This window comes from Musa acuminata, chromosome BXJ3-4 (assembly GCF_036884655.1).
Source record: "Musa acuminata AAA Group cultivar baxijiao chromosome BXJ3-4, Cavendish_Baxijiao_AAA, whole genome shotgun sequence".
NCBI classification, from domain to species: Eukaryota; Viridiplantae; Streptophyta; class Magnoliopsida; order Zingiberales; family Musaceae; genus Musa; species Musa acuminata.
This window is the reverse complement of record NC_088352.1, coordinates 36,804,254-36,827,346: the sequence shown is the minus strand read 5'-3', so window position 1 is coordinate 36,827,346 and position 23,093 is coordinate 36,804,254. Positions and strand designations below refer to the sequence as shown.

Here is a 23,093-nt window from a genome sequence, read left to right as displayed (position 1 = left end):
TTATTTTCCGGCCTATGTCTGTTGCATTAGATTTATAATCCAAAAATTATCCTATTTATTAAAAAACATGGCAATAATAAGAAATAATAGACATGTATTCTTTAACCCCTTCCCAATAGTACCGACGTAGAACAAAAGAACCAATTGGCCATGGGCATCAACTATTCAATGCAGCCATGGCCCGTTTAAGCCCATACTGTGGAGTCGCGCTTCCTCTGCCCGCCAAAACCAAGAAAAGCGTCGCCCTCCTCCTCCCTTCGCTCCCAGTGATCTTGAAATCATAGCCCCATTCCGTCTTCCCCATTTGATGTTGTTGCTGCGAGCGCCGTTTCTCCTGTCGCTCAAATTCCCTCCACTGCCTCCCTGCTTCCCATCTCTCCCCTTCTCAAACCCTTGGTCAAGAAACCTCTTCCTTCGCTGCTGCAGCACCGGCCGTGCCGCAATGTCGGGCCGCCGCACCGTCGCCGACGTTCTCATGGGCAACGCCCGCGCCGCGGCCGCGGCCGCAGCCAAATCCAAGAAGTCCGCCCCATCCTCCGCCCAGCCCGAACAGCCTTCCCCTTCCCCTTCCAAGAAACCGAAAACCCTAGATGGCGGTGGCCAAAACCCTAAAGATCCTCCCGAGGAGAAGAACCCCACCCTCGACCTGAAGAAGAAGTGCTCCGACTTCAACCCCAAGAAAGCCGCTTCGTGGAAGGACGGGGAACCCGTTCCCTTCTTGTTCCTCGCGCGCGCCCTTGAGCTAATCTCGAACGAGTCCGGAAGGATCGCCATCACGGAGATTATCTGCAACGTGTTCAGGACCGTGATCGCTACCACGCCCGGGGATCTTCTCGCCACCGTTTACCTTTCGGCGAATAGGATCGCGGCGCCCCATGAAGGTATTGAGCTTGGGATTGGGGACGCGTCCCTTGTGAAGGCGCTCGCCGAGGCTTATGGGAGGAAGGAGGAGCAAGTCAAGAAGCAGCTAAAGGTGTTTTGTTGGACGCAGATCACTTTCTTGATCTTGTTTTCTTGACGCGGATCATTTTCTGGTTCTTGATTTCTTTTTGCATTCTCTTGTTTCTTTGAGAAGTTCTGGTGTTTGAAACTAAAGTTTATTGTTGTGGTGTTAGGAACTGGGTGACTTGGGTCTTGTTGCAAAAGCAAGCCGTTCCTCTCAGAAAGTGATGTTCAAGCCTCAACCCTTGACGATTGCCAAGGTTTTTGATACATTCCGTGCAATTGCAAAGGTTTGTTATTTCCTTATTGCTTGAGTATATCCAACATTGGCAGGCGTATGATGCAATGTTTTGCCCGTTTTATCTGTGGTCTGCTAATGTCAAGATCTGCTAAAGATTTCTAAAATAGATAAGTGTTTTCTCATGCCTGCTGATTTGGACATTTTCTGTTAAAACTTTGTATGTTAACTTATATCAAGTATATATGATCCTAATGTTGAGTTATTGAAAGAGAAAAAAAGAGTTCAGTCCTTGCAGAAAGCCATTGTTTGAGGGTAGATTGGAATTGATGATAGAAGGGTAACTATTCTGAGCTTGTTAAATGTAAATGCTACGAGGGTCAGTGATACAGTGAACAAGGACCTGTAATTCTGTATTCCTAAATGCCACAAATTAGATGGTGCATCATATATTGGTCGATACCACTTCAAGCAGGTTTGAGATGAGAATGAATTATGTGACATGACCTAGTTTTATGGTTAGAGTTATCGTGGAAGCAAAGATGGTTCATGTGATATGATTTCATGATTTACATATAATTTCTGAGATATTTGAAGTTGTTTAATTATTTTATACCAATTCATTGTCTCTAAGTTGTGAAACTTTGTTGGTTCATGTGATTGAGACAAATGCTTGTTTTTTGTAATCTTAATATGTAAACTTCTGTGTAGGAGCAGTTATGCATGGATAATTCTGTCATGGCACTCTAATGAAAATATAAAACTCAGCAAGCATTCCTGTGTTTTCTTAATAGTCCGAGTTATGTTGGGGTTGTGATCCTTGTGTAACTACTATTTTGTGGTAATACGAATACAAGTTACCCTAATTGATTAAGTTGCAATCAGACCATAACGTGAGGATTTCCAGAAATCAAATAACTCCTGCCATGCTTTGATGTGCATAGTTATAATTCTTATGGAATTTGATTTAGTATCTTGGGTTTGTAATTCCATTGTTTTTTGCTGATATACCTAACTGTTATCCCTTTGTTCATGTCAATTAACTTTTTCTAAGATAATGTTGTTCTATGTTTCATTTTGCAGTTGCATTCGCATGATTTTGTATCGTTTTATGTCACACTAACATGATCTGAATGTTTGAATATGCATACTGTACTTGATAAGGATCCATAGTCTGAACTCTGGGGTCCTCAATGAACACAACCAATTACACTGAGTATATTGACAGATATATGTCCAAGGTAGCTAGTATATTGTAACAGTCTTCCATGTGTAATTTCCCTAGAGATCTTGAATTTAATTTGGCAACATTGACAAATTTGTGCAGCAGTGACCCTTTTGCTATATGGCATTGCTTAGTGCTTTCATTTAGGTGCTCAGCATCGGGATCACTGTTTCAGCTGACACTATGTATGGGTTGGAAATATGCTATCCATATTTTTTAACTTGATGCAGGCTCTTTGAATTGTCCTGTGCCAAAGACTGAGATATGAACCCATTTGTCATCTATCAAGCAGTGAAAAATTACATGGTAGATTTAGATTTTCTTTCATGTAAAGGTCAATGGATGATCAAATGGTTTCCAAGTCTCATGGACTTTGGTACGGGAGTAACTTAGAGGCTATAGATTATGGATTACTCTGTCAGCCATTCCAGTACAACGCAATTGACCATGATGTTATGTTGAGTAGGTTCTCAAATATAGGTTGCTTCGTAGGCTATCACAGCCTCATGTGGCATCGTTGCACCTATATCTTAAGTAGCCTTGAGCTGCTGAAGAAGCAGTTAAGTTTAAGATGAGGGTGCAAAACCTTTTTACATGTGAATATTTGTGTATATACACATTTTTGTGTATTCTTCAACAAACATTATTATTTATTTCGGAGAAGATGATTGGAAAATGATGAACAACCTTTTATTGAATTAAATTATCTTATTTTTATGTTTAGTTTATTTGAGAAATAAGTTTATGAAAATCAAGGTTCGCAATATCGTACCGTACCGGTATTTCGATCTGGGCTTGGTACCGGTACAGTACGGTATACCGAGCGGTACATCCAGGTGTATCGAGCGGTACACTCAGGTGTGTTGAGTACCGTAGCAGTGCTACAGTGCTACAGTGCACTCGGGCCGGTAACAGGCGGTCCGTGTACCGGCAACCTGTCGGACCGGTACATACCACCTGTACTGAGCGGTACAGTTCGGTACTGCAGACCCTGATGAAAACCTCTATGGAGTGATGCCAAATGTCTCAATATGAAGAATGTGGACTAGTATAGAGGAAAGTGTTATTTCCAAATATTAGGAAACATGATTCTAAGTATTGGAAACCACATTTACTATAATGATCAGAATCGTGGAGATTTTGAAGTGGGCTTGTTAAGGTTTATGAAAATTTCTTGCTATTAAAACCTTTATGAGCTTGACTCGAACAGCGTGGCATGATAAATTGATAATTGGTGTAGATCAGCTCAGGTAGGTTGAGTAGTCAGATCAATAAGGTACTTAACAAGATCAAAATTGTTGATTCAAACCGTTCAGATCTCAGACATCCTGAGTTTTCTGAACTCCCTGCATGTATGCCTAAAAATATTAGGATTCCCTTTGACCCTACCATATTATTTGAATGTATGTATAGATAATATGTATTCTTATGTATGTTTAAATATGCGAATCTGTGGATGCTTTAACACCGTTTGTGCCTCAATGCTTGCAAGCATCTGATATTCTTCTTATCTTGTAAAAAATGTTTGGTTATTAATTCATGAAATATGTTAGTTTGTGCTACTATATCATAGGTGCCTACTTGATGAAATAGCATTTAATTGATTATGTAGGGGTTATAACATATATGAGCACTTACTAAATATTTGGCAGAGCTATCGAAATTTAAGGTTTACGTTAAAGACTTCTTTTTTTTTTTTTTTTTTTTTTGCCTCAATAGGAGTCGGGAAAAGATAGTCAAGACAAGAAAAGAAATCACATAAAAGGACTTCTTGTTGCAGCAACTGAATGTGAACCTCAGTATTTAGTTCGTCTTCTTCAGGTAAATGTTCAGCATATAGTTGTTGCCACTGGTATCCTGATCCTCTAAAGTTCCCTTAAATACCTCGCAGTCGAAGATGCGAATTGGTTTGGCAGAGAAAACTGTCCTGGTAGCTCTCGGACAAGCAGCTATTTATTCTGAAACAAATCAAAATCCACGGTCACAAACTCAGTCTGATCTTGAAGAGGTTAGTGTGTGTTTGGATGTGTTTTAACCTTCTGACAAGTTATTCAAAGAACACTGTCTGTTGGTCAACAATGTTAATGTTGCATTTTCTTCTTATTCTATTAACATCTATGTCCAAGTTAAATGAGGAAAATTTTGTCAATGCTCTGAGATAAACTATGTTAATCTTGCATGGTAAATTATTATTTTATTTTTTACTGCTTGATAAATATCCTGCAAATTGCAACAAATACGAATGAGAAACTCACAATAATTTTCTATTTTTTAGTTTCTTTTATAATTTATAGCAACCACAAGCATAGAAGAGATGTTAAAGGAAAAACAGTAGGCCTTATTCATAGTTGTCAAAACTGGATGTGGTAGTGACCAGAACAAGACTTGGGTCAAAGGTTTACTAGTTAGACCAGGCAGTCAATCAGTCAGACCTTATGTTTGATAATAAAATAAAATAATAATAAAATGGAGTCACATTAGAAGCATAGAAATAATAACATATAGGAAGTAGAAAAATAATGCAGTCAGACCTCATGCACTCGGCTGTCTTTATTCCTTTATAATATGATCTAAATCATTGATAAGTCCATGGATGTATTTCTCTTTATTGTTATATTTCTTTACCAACAGCTAGCTAATGGCTTGTGCATGCAGTTATACTGATCTAGATTCATTGTTCTTTTTCCTATACATCTTCCTTGTATGAAGTTAGGCTGCGAAAATTATCAAACAAGTTTATTCGGTACTCCCAATCTATGATAAAATTGTTCCTGAACTTCTCCGCGTTGGAGTATGGAAACTTCCAGAGGCATGCAATTTCTCCCTAGGTGTGCCTGTAGGGCCTATGTTAGCTAAACCAACAAAGGCAGTGTCTGAAATTCTTGATAAGTTTCAGGGAATGGAATTCACTTGCGAATACAAATATGATGGTGAACGAGCCCAGGTATGACACTGATCTTTGTTGTGACATAAATTTATGTCTCATTTAATTTTTGTCTGAACTTCGCACTTGAATGCAGATACATTATATGGAGGATGGATCAGTTGAGATATATAGTCGTAATGCTGAAAGGAACACTGGGAAGTACCCAGATGTGGTCGGTTCTGTATCAAGGTATGCATGTCTCATTGTTATTCATGCTTTCTTATATATTTCTGGGAGATGTAAAGATGCATGCGCATTTGTCTGTGACACTGTATGCAGTGGAAACTATTTGACCTTTTGTGGCTAGCCATGGATCTATATGCATATTCATTGTAGCAACTACATTTGCAACTTTTAACACCTCATGGCAAATTCTCTAACTACAACTCTTCAAGAGTTATATTTTGAACTTCTGAAAGCTTAGTTGACTGAATTGATTTTTAAAGAGCAGTCGTTTGTAACTTATCACTATATTAAAGCTCCTGTATCAGAATACAATCAAATTTGAGTCCTTAGAGCTTGAAAAAGATCTTCTAGGGTTTTCATTGAACTGTCAATTGCAACACAGAGAAGCACTGGTCAATACGGAAGTGTAAGTCTTAAATGATACTTGGTCAAACAACAAATTTGAAGAACCAATAATTAATCTTTGTTCTTGATTGGATTCCAGTGTATTGTGGCTTTGTATTGTTATTTTAGGTAACAGATCTTATTTTGTGTGACTGTGACCGGCAGGGAACATTAACATTTTACCATGATATGGGATTGTTTATTTTTAATCTCAGGAAACTGCTGTTTGCAGTTTTCTCATTGATGATAGCATGGAATGTTATCTCATACCACACAGGGATAACAGTCCTTGGCCAGACTGGTATGTAATGTGGGTAGCAGTGTGCTGCTCTAGGTACACTGGTACCAGTTTCTGGAAAATGCTGAAAAAACAGCCGAAAATTGAAAAATTAGAAGAGAAGTAGGTGGCGGAGTAGGGAAGGAGGAGGAGAGGCAGCGACATAGAAGGACAGGAGGGAAGGAGGCCGAGGAGGAGGAGGAGAGGTGGTGGTACAAAATGGATAGGAGGGAAGAGTCGACGGCAGAGACGGAGGAGTATGGAATAAGTAGAGGGGGGAGGAGCAGGACACAACATAAAAGGAGAGGAGAGGGAAGGTGGTGGGGGATATGAAAGGAGGAGAGGCAATGGGGCAAGAGAGGAGGGAAGCAAGTGGCAGTGAACGAGTAAACGAGATAGAGAAGGAGAAGAATACTGGCTGCTTGACGCTGACTAGTGTGCAAACAACAAGTGATACCAGGCAAGGGATGTGAGTGATGGTACGGGGGACAAAGCACGAGAGGGTAAGTTAAGTTTTAAAATTTTTTAAGATTTAAAAAATAAATCAAAACTGGCTGGCTGGGCTTATTGCTCAGTCTAAGCCCATTATCAGGCCTGAATGAGGGGTAAGCCTGGTTCACGGGCCTTACCGCCCGGTTCACAAAGCTTATCGAGCGGTAAGCCCTCTATTACACTTGAATGGCCCAAAATTGGGCTGAGAGCCGATCAGCGGTCGAACTGATAAATATTGGTCGTATCAAAATGGATGAAATTGCATTCCTGTAAAAATAAAATAACAATTTTGAAACAATGTCATGTTGGTTTCTAGGGCTTTATTTATAGGCTACCATGCCAATTTCTAAATCTATTTGATTATTACTTCAAAAGGAGACTATAGCTTAGGAATGGTGCTTTTCTCCCTCTTCTCTGCTTGTGGCTGATCCCTAGTGGGCTTCTTTTTGTGATGTATTATACTACCCCAAGGGATTTGTAGCCAAACTGGACGTGGATCCCCCCTTCTCCAGTTCTGATAGGTGCCAGACTTTCACCTTGGCCTTTCTCCAGGGTTCTTTGGACTTCCAAACAAGTCTAAGTGGATTTGGACTGAAGCTGAATCAGCTTGTCTTTCTGTTAGTGGTCTTGCTGAAACTCTATCAGTCTATTGTACTGTAGATTTATCCCCAATTTCACATAGGAAAGTCGCGCCAATCCCTGTCAGATCACTGCCTAAGCTGGTCCATGCATAAAGAAAGTTGTTCATTTCTGAGATAAGCATTGATATGGTATCTGGGCTTTCCCGAGTGGCTCAACGAGGCCCTAGTAAGGCTGGCCTTGGCAAGACTGATGCTGAGCACCTAGGTGCTAATGTTGATGGTGATAAGATCAAGCTTAACCCTGTTGAGTCCACTTCTGGGTATCTGGGTTGAAGATGACATCAACACCTTGCCATGATTTTAGTAGCAATCACCTGAACAAACTTAATTGCTATTCTGACCCAACTTTGATCTTCAGAATCACTTGATTTAGGTGGATTAAGGCCAAAATAGGTCAACAGGGGGATTTTAAAAGTGGATTTGTCTCATAATGACTAGGACAGCAAACTGATCTGGTCTGGATAGGTTATAGGTAGATATATCTGATTCTGGAAACCAAACCTTTCATTAATCCGGGAACCTTTTGCAAAGGCTGATCATCTTCTTTGGCTAGGAAGAGGATCTCTGTCCAGGAATCTAATTTGACCAAACAAGTTTCCCCATCTTCATCGGGAAGGCAAAGGTTTTACAGGCCTAGCAGGGCTTACGGATAGAGGATGTGATGACACAGATAGTATAGAAAGAGTGAACACTTGAACTCAACCATGGTTGGTTTCATTCTGGCAGTGAGCATTATTAGGGTATAATCATTCATCTTTTGCTGCATCGTTGTGTTATGCCAATGGAACTACAGTGGTGATAGTGTTGGCACCAACAAGTTTGTCAACAATTGGTGGTTATAGATCATTGCTTGGAATAATGATGTGTTTTTGTGGTGGTAATTTTATCTTCTGGGTGAAGAACATGGTGGAATTTGGAGGTGGTTAGAAAAGTTGAGAAGGAATTTTCATTGTGAGATAGGGTTTGGCCGGTTCATAGAGGACAAGATTTATCATTTTATGTTTTTGTTAGCCACTGTTAGATCTCAATCTAGCGGTGAATACAGGATAGAAGTGCACCAGCCTTTTTTTGGCTGGTGCACCAAAGTTAATTATGGTCCTGATCTTGTTGTAGATTGGAGTTGATCTCTTGATGATCTGATCAATGACCAGACTACTGGGTTGGAGAAATCAGGTTTCTTCACGAACTGTATGATCCTTATCTGGCTTAATCATACCAGATACAAACAATTCAGGTCTAAATCCACTCTTTTTACATGACTAATAGTGATCAGTGATCCTCATCAAGCTATCATCTTACTGAAGTGAACTTGAATTTCACTTCCCATTCGTTTTATTAATGTGCTGTCCAGTTGCTTTCTTCTTTTGGGAAAATAGACCGTCAGTCAATACAGCTTTAACTAACACTCAGCAATGGGACTTGATATGTAACTTAACATTCAAGCAGATGTCTGAAAGTATCCAGAGAAGAACACATTTTAAAGTTGATGAGGATCGTTGTTTTTGCTTAAGAATCAGTGTTAATTCTGCATCTCCTATGTGTCCTGAAACATGCATATTCTGTTGGCTTTTAATGGTTCTGAACAGTTACAGTAAGGTGATTTTCTTTATTAGTTAGGCTGCACGTCTTTTATTAATTGTAATTCTGTCCTTGTTCCTTTTGCTGGTTGACAGAGTGGATAGGAAGGTTGAAATTATTCTGATATGCACATTGAAAACTTACTAGGCATTATTCTGGAGTTGTAATTTGACATGAATATATGTTTTTGATTGATAAGAAACACTGCTTCCAAATGCAGATTCAAAAAACCTGCTGTAAAGTCATTTGTGCTTGATTGTGAAATTGTTGCTTATGACCGTGAGAAGCAAAGGATCTTGCCTTTCCAGGTTAGTTGTTTAGCTTATTGAACTATAACTTGAATTTCGGTGTTGTCATCTAATTTATCTCCTATGCTCTTCCAGTATCTAGGATTTTTTTTTGCAGCATTATGTCTTGTGTTGATTTTGATTTTCTAGTTGTTTGCAAGTAAATAGGCCAATTATTTTGGTTTAGTAACTTGTCTTTTTTTTCTTTAAAATTTTGGTGGTTGACACTATGGTTACCCAAGCATAATATTTTAGCTGCAATTTTACTTTGACCATGTGCCTACCTCACCCAAAGGAATTTTTTTAATTTGTTAGTTCACTAAGTCTTTCATTGTAAGTGGTCCGAAGTTAATTTGATTGTGTTTTTCTAGTTGCATATGAATGTGAGTAAATTGGCCTATTATTTTGCTTTGTTAACTGTCTTTTGTCTAGCAAGATATGAATTGTTCTAGATGGTTAACACTAATGTCCCTCAAGCATAAGATTTTAGCTGTAATTTTTCTTTGACCATGTTTCGGCCTAGCCCAAAGGAATTTTTGTCAATTTTTGGTTTGCCTAGTCTTTCATTGTAAGTGGGCCAAAGGTATATGTTCTTCAAATTTTTAATCTATTTTTGGGCAACTTTCGACCATTGTTTATAAAAGTTGAAGTGAATTGCAAAGTTTTTAGTGCTAACTATAAGTTCGGTTAGAACTAGTTTGTGCAAACCAATTGAAGTATTTTGAAACGAACTGAAGTGAAGAATAAAATGAAGAATAAATATTTTCTCAAGATGGGGGATGGAACTTGCTAATTCCTCTTTTAATACAACTGAAGTTTCTTCATTCTTTTATACTAGAAAAAGGTCTATAACAAGCAAAAAAATGTTATGCATTGTTAGGAGATCATTTATGTAACTCTCCCAATTAGTTCCATATCGAAAGTGAATAAAATTAAGATTAGCTTATAAGAGTCTGATGAGTGTACTACTATCAATTTCAACCTAAGCATTTTGACCAGTGATTTAAATCAAACGAAGTTGATAAGCCATTTAGCTTATCAGGCTCGATCATGATATTTAGTATCAGCGCTGACCTAGTATTTGGGTATGGTGAGGGGGCTCGAGTAGGATAGGGCTACTCGTTGATGGAGTCAGAGGACTTGTCACAGTATGGAGCCACCACTAGTCTATGTCTTACATGCATCATGTTAAGGTTTGATCTGGGCTATGCTAGACCTTGACGAGGATATCAAGTCCTTGAGTGGGGGAGATTGTAACACCTTCGATTAGCCTCACATTGGAAGTGAATGAGACTAAGATTAGTTTATAAAGGTCTAATGAGTGTACTGAAGTTGATGGGCCAGTTAGTTTATTAGGCTCGGGTCATGATAGGCCATGTGCACCGAACATGATTACTCATGTTGGGCTGTGCTGAGCTAGTCTGCGGGGTGGGGCTTGACCTACGGGTTGGGCTTGGCCTATTAACTGGGCCTAGCTTGTGGGTTAGCCTAGCCTATGGGTCGGGTCTAGTTCGTTGTTTGATTTCAATTCAAATCCTAACCAATTCTCTCAATTTCGAATTGCAACATCATTGAATTATAATCAAGCATATATTCATTGGCAATAAGTCACTAAACATAATAAATAACAATAGATTAAAAAGATAAATTGCATAACAAGGAAATATCAAATATCATGCATTCAAGATAAAAATTTTAAAAATGCATATGATATGAATAATTTCAATATGTTTTAATCTAAAAATAAAATTCTAAACCTTTAAGGGGATAAGTGAAGATTTTAGAAACTTCATATAACGTGTTTTAATCGAACAATACAATTTTGACATTTAAAGGAATAAAATAATATTTTGGAATTTCATATAATATTTTTTAATCTAAATATAACTTGTATTGACCATATCTTGTTTTAAAAGCAGTTTTCTATATATCTCATTCTCTTATCTTCAGTTGTTGATACCCGAACCTCAAATCAATCTTCGAGTACCTTGAAGTTGATCAAATATATCATCTATTCGGGGAAGGGGATACTTATTCTTTATGGTCACTTGATTGAGCTATCTATAATCGATGCATAACCGCATGGATTCATCTTTCTTCTTCACAAACAAGACAGGGGCACCCCAAGGTGATACATTCGGTCGAATAAAGCCCTTGTTCAAAAGCTCTTGGATTTTTTTTTTTTTAACTCCTACAATTCAATCGGTGCTAATAAAGGGGTTTAGAAATAGGTGCAGTGCCGGTTAGAAGATTGATTGTAAATTCAATCTGCTTGACAAGTGACAATCCAAGCATATCTTCAAGAAAAACATCTGGAAAATCCATTACAATCCTACTTCCTTGATGGATGCTAAGGAACTCTTATTGCCTCTCAAAGCTCCGATACCATAAAAAGCTATCACATCATGGATTTTCTTTTTACAGGATCATAACATCTTTCCACAAGTACATCTAGAGCCAAATAAATGAACGTCACTTTTTTAATATGTATAACTCGTAAATCTTTCCACAAGTAGTCATAGGCTTTATTGAGAAATATAGTAATGTTAGCTCGAAAATAAATCCAACTAGCTCTTCCTAATGGTAGAGGAAGGTTTTCTCTCCATTGAAATTCGGTCTAGTGCTGCTGGGAGGCTGCTTTAAATATCAAAAACAAAGAAATTTCATCAACGCTAAGTAAGAACCTTTATTAGTCAACTGTAAAATGAATACATGATCAAAAGTCAATCATCCCATTTGCATATATTAATTTACATATATTAAACACCCGAAGGAGCAGTCTCCTAACAGCGGATGGAGAGATTTTATTTTACGGGATTAGTTTGTGTTCTCCCAACAACGAATGAAGACAAACTCATATCGTATTTTCAACAAAAGATGGAGTGATGTCCCTCACTCGCTAAAGTGAAAACACGTTCCTCCTAACAACAAAGGGAGGAACCATCCAATTATCACGTCTAGGGGCACGTTAATCCTCAAAGGGAATCATCCTATCCGCCCTTCGTAGGGAAACAACATCATCTCATATTGGTTATGTCTATATTGGGATAAAATAATATATTAAAATATTTCATTTAAACATCATTAATGTCAAATAATATCAAATTGCACTCAATTGACATGGGCACTCAAGTCCAATTGAATTTGATTTAACTAGAACCTATCTAAGTCGATCTTTAATCCTCATTTAATCGGTCTGGAACCATCCTAGACTAGTATAATTTGGATCAGATTGGGTTTAATTTTGGTTAAACAAACCAATTTGGAATCATCTTGGATCGATCTAAACTGATCAAATCTAGTTTGGTTCAATCAATGTTTGGGCCCAAATAAAATAAAATAAGAGCAATGGGCTAAGTTGTATAATATTGGGTTTGGTTGGGCCAGCTCATGTATTGGTCATTTGCATTGCTCATAACTATGCATGCACCACACCAAGTTGGGCTAGCCCATAGCCCATAGATTATTCATATCATATCATGGTCTAGGGCCTATAGGTATTCGTGTCCTTTAATTGATTTTGACCGATGATTGTCTTTGACCTATTATAAGAGTAATGGAGCCAATTCAAGAGAACAGTGGTCTTGCCGCTCGGGGTGCTCATGGTTGCAATGTTAATGGCCTACGCACTCGGAGAGGTGTTCAAGCAAACCATAATTTTGAAGTTCTACACATCATAGAGCAAACTCAGTCCTCACATACACCTATCATTGATTATGTGCCAGCTTACCCGACATCGTAGAATGCACCTCATGCTCCATCACCTATCAATGTTCCAGATTATGTACACAGAGTCTTCAATGCTATTAGAGGCTTATTTGAGCAGTAGGGGGAGCGAGATGGAGCTCTGCAAGGTGGAAATAATAATTTGAATCACTTTAAGAGATTGAGACCACTTGTTTTTTAGGGCAAACCAAATCTAATCTTTATTGAATGTTGGATTCATCAAGTGGAGAAAACAATTGAAGCTATCGAATGCAGGGAAAATCAGAAGGTGCTTTTCGCTTCTTTCATTTTGGAAGGAAAGACATACTTGGTGGACCTAAAAAAGGAGGATGTTATAGGCAAGAGGTAATGTGGTGACTTGGGAGCAATTTAAGAATTCATTTTATGAGCAGTTCTTTCTTGATTCAGTTTGCTTTGAGAAGCAACAAGAGTTCCTTAGCATCCACTAAGGAAGGACTGTGATGGAATATGATAATTATTTCACTGAGCTGACCTAGTTCTCTCCACATATTGCTTTTAATGAACGTCAAAGGACTCGTCACTTTAAGGGGAGACTTTGACGGTCAATTAGAAAGTTTGTTGTTGTATTGATTTTACCGACATATGTTTAAGTGTTCAATTGAGCTCTGGTGGTAGAAATTTTGGATAATGAATTGCATCAAGTGAAGGATCGAAAACGGCCTTTTAGTGTTGCACCATCTGCGTATGGGGGATCATATTCTTGACCCTCAGAGAAAGGTAAGAGCAGATAATCCGGACACTAGCAAGTAGGAGCTCTCGGTAATCAAGTCGTTATAAGATGTTATTTTTGTGTATGTATTTTTTGTCAACATACGGGGCACATGTCGAAGGACAATCCACAGAAGCAACATCAACATCGAGCTCCACACCAAACATTTGGACAATAACGGCCAGGACCAAGAGGGGGAGGTTAGGCGAGGGTCTGTACAGTCACCCATCAAGATTCTGAAGCATCAAGATCTATCATTCAATGTATAATCACACTCTGTGGTATGTCTATTTTTGTGCTTATAGCAACTTGTTCTATGCATTCTTTTATATCATCTTATTTTGCTATGTGACTGCATAAGAATCCTAAGACAATGAGGAATGTGTTAACAATAGCAACATCAGTTGGAAACTCTTTGATAGCTGATCAGATATTAAGAAATTGGGTTATTACTATTGAAAGTCACGATTTGCTAGTAGATCTTATTCTACTAGAGTTTTGAGATTTTGATGCTATTTTGGGTATGGATTGGCATTCAACATAATCAACCACCCTTATAGAAGCAGTTGCTATAAGCACAGAAGCAGGCATATCACAGAGTGTGATTATACCTTGAACGATAAATCCTGATGCTTTAGCATCTTAATGGGTGAGTACATATACCCTCGCCTGACCTCCCCCTCTAAGTTCTAGTTGTCCAAATGTTTGGTGTGGAGCTCAACGTTGATATTGCTTCCGTGGGCAGTCCTTTAACATGTGCTCGGGTTGTTGACAAAGAGGCATACATTCAGTCCCACGTGGCATGAGATGGAAACATGATCAGTCTTCTCATAGAAATAACATCTTCTGACAACTTGATTATTGGGAGCTCCTGCCTATTGATGTTTGAACTATCTGCTCTTGCCTTTCTTTGAGGGTCCTAAATGTTATCCCCCATACGCAGATGGTGCAGCACTAAGATGTCGCTTTCGATCTTTTATCTGTTGTAACTTATTATCCAATTTTTCCACCACCAGAGCTTGATTGAGCACTTCAGCATATGATGGTAAAATCAATACAGCAACGGACTTTTTAATTGACGGACAAAGTCTTCTCTCAAAGTGATGAGCTTTTTTATGTTTATTAAATATATGGAGAGAACTGGACCAGCTAAGTGAAATAATGATCATATTCCATCAAAGTCCTACTTGGTGGATGTTAGGGAATTCTTGTTGCTTCTCAAAGCGAATTGAATCAAGGAAGAAGTGCTCATAGAATGCATTCTTAAATTGTTCCCAAGCCACCACATTGCCTCCAACCGTCTCCTTTTTTAGGTTCATCAAGTGTCTGCCATCCCTTCTAAAATGAAATAAGCAAAAGGCACCGTTTGATTTTCCTTGCATTCGATAGCTTCAAATGTTTTCTTTACTTGACAGATCCAACGTTTAGCAAAGATTGGATGTAGTTTGTCCTAAAAAAACAAGCGGTCCCAATCTCTTAAAGTGATCTAAAGTATTATTGCATGTATGAAGAATATACAGGCTATATGATAATTTTGGTTAATGGCTGTGCTCACTTCTTTTTGAAATAATTGCTATAATGTACATATTATGCAATAAAAAATTGTATTTGCTAATGCATAATACAAATTTGTTTTTCATATATATACCATTTGCAACCAAACATACTCAAAGAACATAGTACCTTCAGCTGCAGGTCTAATGAGCTATTCACATCATGACTCCTTGCAGATATTGAGCACTCGTGCTCGGAAGGGAGTGATCTTAAGTGACATAAAAGTAGCTGTTTGCACCTTTGCCTTTGACATTCTGTATGTAAATGGCCAACCTCTACTTCAGGAGCAACTGAAAGTTCGTCGAGAGGTAGATATTTATAATTAGCTTATTTACATGTGTGATTCTTGCTTCTACTAACTGATATTCCATCTGTATGTTCTTCAAAAATAATTGTTAATTTAGTCCTCTCAAGTGGAAATATTTGCATTCACAAAGTAAAAATTGTGTTATACTACAGTTGATGCACTTCTGCTTTTTATTTAAAATTATGATTCAGTATCTTGTATGACAGCTGTTTTATATGATAATAAATGCAGATGAATCATGGATTACAGTTTCTGACAAAAGGCACCACTTATAATATAAGCAATGAAAATTCCTGTTATGTGGTAAAGAACAGCCCTTCCTAACTAGAATTTTTTTTATGTTGAGAAAGTAGGTCTCAAGGGTTCTAGATTGATAATTAAAGAAACTAATAATGCTCATAAAATTCTGAAAAATAAAAAAAACTGTTTTACGTCATTTGGGACATAGACCTCGTATTTGTAGTATTCCAATGACTATGTCCTAAATAGTCTAAATAAAACAGACAAGACTAAAAGTGAACGATCTCTTCTGCCCCCTTCTTGCTTTTGCCTCTTTACGTATCCATGGTCCTGGATGCCTTCAGGAGCTAGAGATGTGGTCTGGATCTATTTCCAATGCCTGTCCTGCACAGGAAAGGGCTTTAGAGCTTATTTTGGCCTAGGCCAAGGTCCAGTCAGTTTTAAGGGTTGAACATCTTTGTTCGACTAAAAGGACTGAGCAGTCCTGTTAATCTAGTGGTTGAGTCTGTTGAGGAGGTTGGATTGGTTGGTTGAGTCTGTGGAGAATGCAGGCGCGTTAGTTTAGGCTGGAGCTCCATAGCCTATCTATGCAATTTGGCAATATGCACATATGTTAACTTTCAGGTTGATATAATATGCGCGATAGTTAAGTGATATCCTTAATCTGCACTTTGATAACTTTTTGCATCAAGTACTCCTGTTCAACGTGTTGTTGCAGCATGTTCTTTTGTATTTTTTTGTTCTGTACTGCATCACAGCAAACAGGTAGTTATTTGTTGTTACTAATAAAATATTATTGTCGTTACTAAGAATCAAATTTGGCTTGACATCTAAATGTACTTTGTGATGTGTGTGCCATTTTGCAGCACCTTTATGGTTCCTTTGAAGAAGTACCTGGAGTCTTTCAGTTTGCAACTGCAATAACATCAGATGATCTCGAGGAAATACAGAAATTCCTTGACACTGCTGTCAACACCAGGTATTGTGACTGTATGGAAGAAATATATACTGTAAATTTTTAAGTCATTTTTTCAGCTTTAGACGTCTTTTTTGGTTTGGTATTGCTGCTCAAGTATAAATTTATTTTCATCTGGACATTTTTTTCTTGCTACTTATGACTTCAATTCAATTTTGGCCTCTTTATGGTCTTATTGTTGATAACACCAACACTTATTTTCCATATAGTTGTGCCAATGATAATAGGTTGCCGTTGTTGACTTTATAATCTCGACAGACTTACTACTGAATATGTTTAAATCTGATGTTTTCAAAAGCATTTGTTTTATAGAAATGAGACAGTAAATGTAGGGATATGAAGAAAGTAGACTCATAGCTATGAACAGATGAAAGTTCACCAGCATGATGTCAATAGGAGCATTAAGTCTATACCTGCCTTAGGTGGGAAAAGCACATTAGATGCTATTGCAAGCAGCAATGATATTCGGTTGTGTTTTTTTATATTTGGCCTAAAATTAGAAAATTAGAAAAGAACCATATTTCAAGATGATTTTTCATATTTTCTTGGTTTATATGATCAAGTTAAATAACAATAAAGTAAATCAAAGCTAATATGAAACCAAATTGCATAGTGGCTAAGCATTAAAACTAAAAATTCTTATCTTTGTGGATCCATCGAAGGACTCTATCACATGTTCCTATATCGAATAGGTTTGCTTCCTTGGATCGAAATATGACCGTAGCTTGTAGGGCTACAGAGGTTAGAGTACAGTAGAGCTGCAGTTATTGACCCTGAATTAACGTCTAGAAAAAGACCAGTTGTTATTATTCATCTTTTGGCTCTGAGATCGTAATCCTTTGTAACATGAAGACTACAAATACGATTAACTCCTATCGGTCCTGACATCATAGAGGCTGTCGCATATGCTCAAATTCATCGACAGCCTTTTCTTTCCTTTATCCTTGCAACCATAGATGAGCTGTGTGGAGCCCCGAGTCCTGTGGTTTTAGTCTTAGCATATGTAAAATACTGCTCCTCTGTCCATGCCCTGTATTGAGTGAGAAAGAGACAGAGAGTGAGAGAGGAGGTAGGGAGACAGCTAAAGGGGCTTAGACAAGCAACAAAGAAGTCCCAACAGTCAAATCAAATTGAAGTCAATTTGTTGTTAGGGGTTGGTACTGATCTTTGATCTGTTACCAACCTGTACCAGCCAGCATCTGGTGATACAAAGGTGTACTGCCGCCACATGTTATACTGGGCCTGAACTGGTTCGATCCTGTTTCGCGTATCAGCAGCAGATAGGACCAGTAAACACCAATAATTTCTTGCCGTGCTGACTGAAATTTCATTATCAAATAAATTGCAACAAAGAGTGAAATTTAATATCTCATGTTCCAAGATGTTGACAGATTTTATGATTTTAGAATGTACTCGATGGCATTCTGAAGTATTATAGCTGTGCGTAGGGAGATGGGTAGATGTGCATGCCTTTCAGATGCCAGCGAAAAGGGTTACAAATGCATTTTTTTTATGCTACATTGCATTTCACATCTTCTTCATGATGTAGAAAAAAGATCTTGTTTTAGTATGATGGAAAGTAGCAAAATTCCGTGATAATGTATGATTCTTAAGTTTGTCATCAGCATTTGACCTGTCTGTGCATGTCTTTCATAGGTGAGTAAAAGGAGTTGCAGTTGCATTTTTATGCTACAGCGCATTTCACATTCTTTTTGGTGATGTGAAATAAGATAACTCTGTAGGTTGGGGATATCAAAATGCTGTGGTGATGGTCTGTTGTTTAAGTTTGTGGTCAGCATTTATTTATAAATAGGCATGTGAGTTTGCACTTTGCATCATCTAAAATTCTTTTGTTGAGTCTTTATGGTATTAATTTGGTTGTCTTCTAATGTTCTCAGTGTTATTATTCTTGTTTTAGCAAAGAACCCATCTTCATGCTTTCCTAAAGCTAAAATGCTTTTGCTTATGAAGTTGCGAAGGATTGATTATCAAGACATTGGATAAGGATGCTACATATGAGCCTTCAAAGCGGTCAAACAATTGGTTGAAGTTGAAGAAAGATTATATGGAAAGGTGATTGCATTTTTTTTCCCTTTTCTATGTAATTGTTGTTAGTATTTGGCTGTCTATCGTGTTAATTTCTCTGAGTAATGCATGGAAATAGATACAGCAACAACAAAATCGGAAGTCCCAACTATTTGGGATCGGCCACATGAATCTTTTGCCGTCATTGAGATCTGTAATTAATGAAAACCTTTGATATGCTACATAAAACTCGAGCATTTTTGGTTTTGACCATCTCTTATTTTCTCGTACTTGTAATGACAAAACTATCGAAAGAAGAGGAAATTTCACAGATCGCTAGTGGCATATTTCTAAGGTCTCCATTAGCTAACCGACTAGCTTTCGTGCTGACTGACAATCCATTTTGCCATCTTGTTTGTAGGCAACACTTGGGTGTCAAATTCGATTCATGCAGATGTCATCTAACATGATTTGAGATTTTTGCTTCCCTTATGATTTTGACACTAGCAATTGATGCAGCATTGGTGATTCACTTGATTTGGTTCCTATTGCTGCATTCCATGGTCGGGGAAAGCGGACAGGTAACTGGCTGCTTAGTGATAAGCTCTCAACACTGAACAATGCTTATGCTGTAGTATTGCTATGTTCTATATCATGTTTATTTCCTTTTTTATTTATTGTCAACACAGATGATTTTGTGCTCGAGTTTGCCATATTTGGGGTTACTTAAGATACTTATTTCTTGTTAGGTGTTTATGGCTCATTTCTTCTTGCTTGCTACGATGAACATAATGAAGAATATCAAAGCATCTGTAACATAGGTAAGCCAGCAACATTTTGGTGCAAAATCTTATAAAACTGCAATATTTAATTATGCTGTATGAATTTGTTACTGGCGTTCTGTAGGTACTGGTTTCTCTGAATCACAGCTTGAAGAACGATCAACAAGTCTTCGTAATAAAATAATTCCAAAGCCTAAGGTGATTCTAAAGAATTTTATAAAACTGATATGTGAATTGTAATGGTGTGTATTCCCACACCTCATCTGTTGTATGACCTTTTCAACCTTTCAATTCCAGCCATATTATCGGTTTTCAGATTCAATGGATCCAGATGTATGGTTTGAGCCATCAGAGGTAACTACAATACTATGATATTGTGTGCTTCTTTATCTGAGATTATCTAATGCTAGATTGCATACTTTATTTTAAAATCTGATGCACTAGCTTAGCTCTTGGTTACAATAATGAGGAAATTCTTGTTCTTAGAGGCTTGTTGTTAGAAAATATTGAGCAGAACCATGTTTACTTAAACAAATAACCTTGGTTACAATAATCGGATTGAAGTAAACAAATAAATTAGACAGTTTTTGGTGGGCCAGTGCTAGAGCTCTGAAAGACAGAAAGGTTAGGAAGGTAGCTTCAGTGATCATTTATTTGTGATGTTCAGTAAATGGACAAAATTATTTTAGGGAGATATGTCAAATATATGATAATAGGACATTTTTTTAAATCATACAAGATTTACATGTATCAGATATATGGTTGGCCACTGTACCACTTAAAAATCACTTAGTCTAGGAAGTCAATTTTGTATTCTGTTAATAATTGATAAATTATACTAATCAATGAAGAGTGAGTATCCTATTATTTTCCTGTCTTTCAAGGTGGGCTTGCCAACTGTAATTGGACTGCACTATTATTATCGACATGATAAGTTTTGAAGGATCCTTGTGCATGCTAATGTTTACTTTGGACACAACTGCAAGTTCACTGGTAGTAGTTATTCGCATTTCACATGAAATTCGTTTAATAATTACTCATTTCTGGTTTTGATTCTATGACAGGTTTGGGAGGTTAAAGCAGCAGATTTGAGCATCAGTCCTGTTCACCGTGCTGCTAATGGTATAGTCGATCCAAACAAGGTTAGTGTAATAACAAAATCTGATTAAGAATGTGTGTGTTTTCATCTCTTGTCATTCTTTCTGCAAATATGTAGTCTTAATGGCTCATGGATTCTGTTGCATTAAATTTTGTGCCATATTTCAAAAGGGAATTTCACTTCGATTTCCTCGCTTACTACATGTCCGTGATGACAAAAGCCCTGAAGAAGCTACAACATCCGAGCAGGTAACATGGGGCTTCCAGTTTGTAGGCCTTGAAGCCTTTTGATGTATCCATTTGTTGCTGCTGTATGTTTGAAGATGTCTGATCATGATTCTTTAGGTTGCTGAAATGTATCGTGCTCAGAAGATCAACCACACAAACAATCAAGATGAGGATGATGACGATTAAGAAATGTATAATTCTTCAAATTCTGATGGGACCTTTGAAGGTTAGCATTACCCTTTGTGCCTCACTCAAGCTTCTTCTTTTCATGGCTTATTATGTTCTTGATGCGAATTGCACTGCTGTAGGGAAGGGTTTTGAAGGCCAATGAAGTAGAAATTTATGGTCAAAATCAATTTTTAACTTGAGTGGAGCATATGTGGTACCCCATCCTTCAAAAGTCAAACTGAATTACATATGGTAAGACTAATACCAAGATTTGAATATTGGGTTTCTTGGCCATAATAAAATCGAAGCTTATGATTCTAAGACATAAATCAATTATGCTCCCACGTCAAGCATAATTAATTTCTTTCAAACGCATTGAGTTGAGATTTTTAGTGTTGTATAACCTTTGATCTTCTCCCCATGCCAGTAGGTTGAGCATTGAATGATTGTGATGATCTTATGAATTTTGGGTCGTGCTCCAATTCGATTCTATCGGAGTTTGTGTTGAACTCCAATTTGACTTAATTGAACTTTGATTTGAAACTCCGATTTAATCTCAATCCTATTGAACCCTGCTTGAGCTCAATTCTAAGCCCAAAAGTTTGATCGAATGAGCTCCAACCTATAGCAGACTCGGATTGGGAAAAAAAAGTAGGTGGCCAAATTGAGGAAGAGGGTGTTGATATCAGCAAGGGACAATCCTAACTTACCTCATTAGGACTTCATCCCTAAAAGCATTAGGAAGAGAGTCCTAACCTAGTTAAGACTTGATCATTAAAAGTACTATGAAGAAAGTCCTAATTTAATTAGGACTTCACCCCCCTACAAGCACTGGGTAGAGGGTGTCCTAACCAATGTTTTTTAAAGTATTAGGTGCTAAGGTCTCAAAACGCTTGAGGTGTTAAGCACCTGCTCGAGTGAAACAAGATGTTTTAGAATATTAAAATATAAAAAATATTATAATTGATAAATATGATTATAAAAATAAAATCATCATATCAAATTGAAATCATATAAAGTATCAAATCACATTATCCTTCTAATATCAAAAATATTTAAATAATAAAATTTTACATCAAATTCAAGCATCGTTTATATTTGTTTGTCTCAATATGTTGCTTTTGTGATTCTTGATACATATACAAATCCATCGGTCTCGTTTTAGCCTTTTTAGCAATTACGAGTTTCTTTCTTTTCCTATCAGATATTCTTTTCTCACTAGCATTGACATTTCCTTAATGATCTTCCTCTTCATTATCTCTAATATCTTATGCATTCAAGTTTCCTATTTGATGGTGCTTTGCATGGAAAATGCTACCTGTTGTAGTCTTCTCACAAAGAATACAAGTCTCTGCATCTATCTTGGGAGTCCTTAACCAAGTACTCTACTACTTCTGCACCACTAAAAAGCGTGCTCTATTCGTCTAAACCATTCAATTTTGAGGCGCCACAAAAGCAAGCTTCGTAGTGGCATTAGTGGCGGTACAGAACTTCACAATAGATGCTAGCTGGGAGCCCAAGGACACTCCCATTGTTGACTGACACTATTAGATGTACCTTTTCTGTGATTATATTATCATTCATACCTTTTTTCTGGTGTTACGTGATTTGGCATTCGTAGGATGTTCATTAGCTGTTCTGAGCACCCAATATTTCATTTGCAGATTTAGCACGTCCATCCTTTAATGCACGTCTCTGGTCATGTATTGCAAGTGCCTGCGCCTTTCAGCTTGTAAAATTGTTTGACAATTTTGTTATTGTCAATTCAGTTCCCTGCATCCATGAAAGAATGATGATAGTGTTGTTGTTGATGTCTATGTCTGTTGACAGCAACTTTTCTAATGAACGATAAAATGATATTGTTTTTTATTCATAAAGAATGATAATGTTGTTATTTGTTTTTCTTGATGTTTTATCCTAAGCCAAATGAGAAATTTTGTTTTCAGTATAATATATATAGTTTTGCCAAAGACAAAAAACAGATGGCAGGAGAGTAATTAAATCATGTAATTTGTAATATATTAATTAAATCCAGTCTTTTTCATACAAGAAATGGTGAATAATAGCTTTGATAAGTGATCGA

The 23,093-nt window shown here is 37.4% G+C and overlaps 1 protein-coding gene across 6 annotated transcripts; it reads left to right on the top strand.

Annotated features, from left to right (window-relative positions):
• Window positions 1–169: 169 nt before the first annotated feature.
• On the top strand, window positions 170–22,918 carry LOC135581200 (DNA ligase 1-like). Of its 6 annotated transcripts, none has more exons than XR_010496208.1 (19): window positions 173–973; window positions 1,116–1,232; window positions 4,125–4,226; window positions 4,297–4,413; window positions 5,119–5,349; window positions 5,426–5,520; window positions 9,110–9,197; window positions 15,363–15,494; window positions 16,600–16,712; window positions 18,681–18,782; window positions 19,254–19,315; window positions 19,484–19,555; window positions 19,641–19,714; window positions 19,814–19,870; window positions 20,581–20,658; window positions 20,786–20,863; window positions 20,960–21,068; window positions 21,151–21,262; window positions 22,675–22,918. XR_010496208.1 is itself a non-coding variant. In XM_065149924.1 (18 exons), the coding sequence occupies exons 1-17, from the start codon at window positions 308–310 to the stop codon at window positions 21,026–21,028; spliced, it is 2,253 nt and encodes a 750-aa protein (XP_065005996.1). In that variant the 5' UTR covers window positions 173–307; the 3' UTR covers window positions 21,029–21,068; window positions 22,675–22,918. The 6 variants fall into 6 exon arrangements, 4 of the variants coding, with proteins under 4 accessions (XP_065005998.1, XP_065005996.1, XP_065005997.1 ...); XR_010496209.1 differs by lacking the exon at window positions 22,675–22,918 and adding an exon at window positions 22,338–22,642; XM_065149924.1 differs by lacking the exon at window positions 21,151–21,262.
• The last annotated feature ends 175 nt before the right edge of the window (window positions 22,919–23,093 follow it).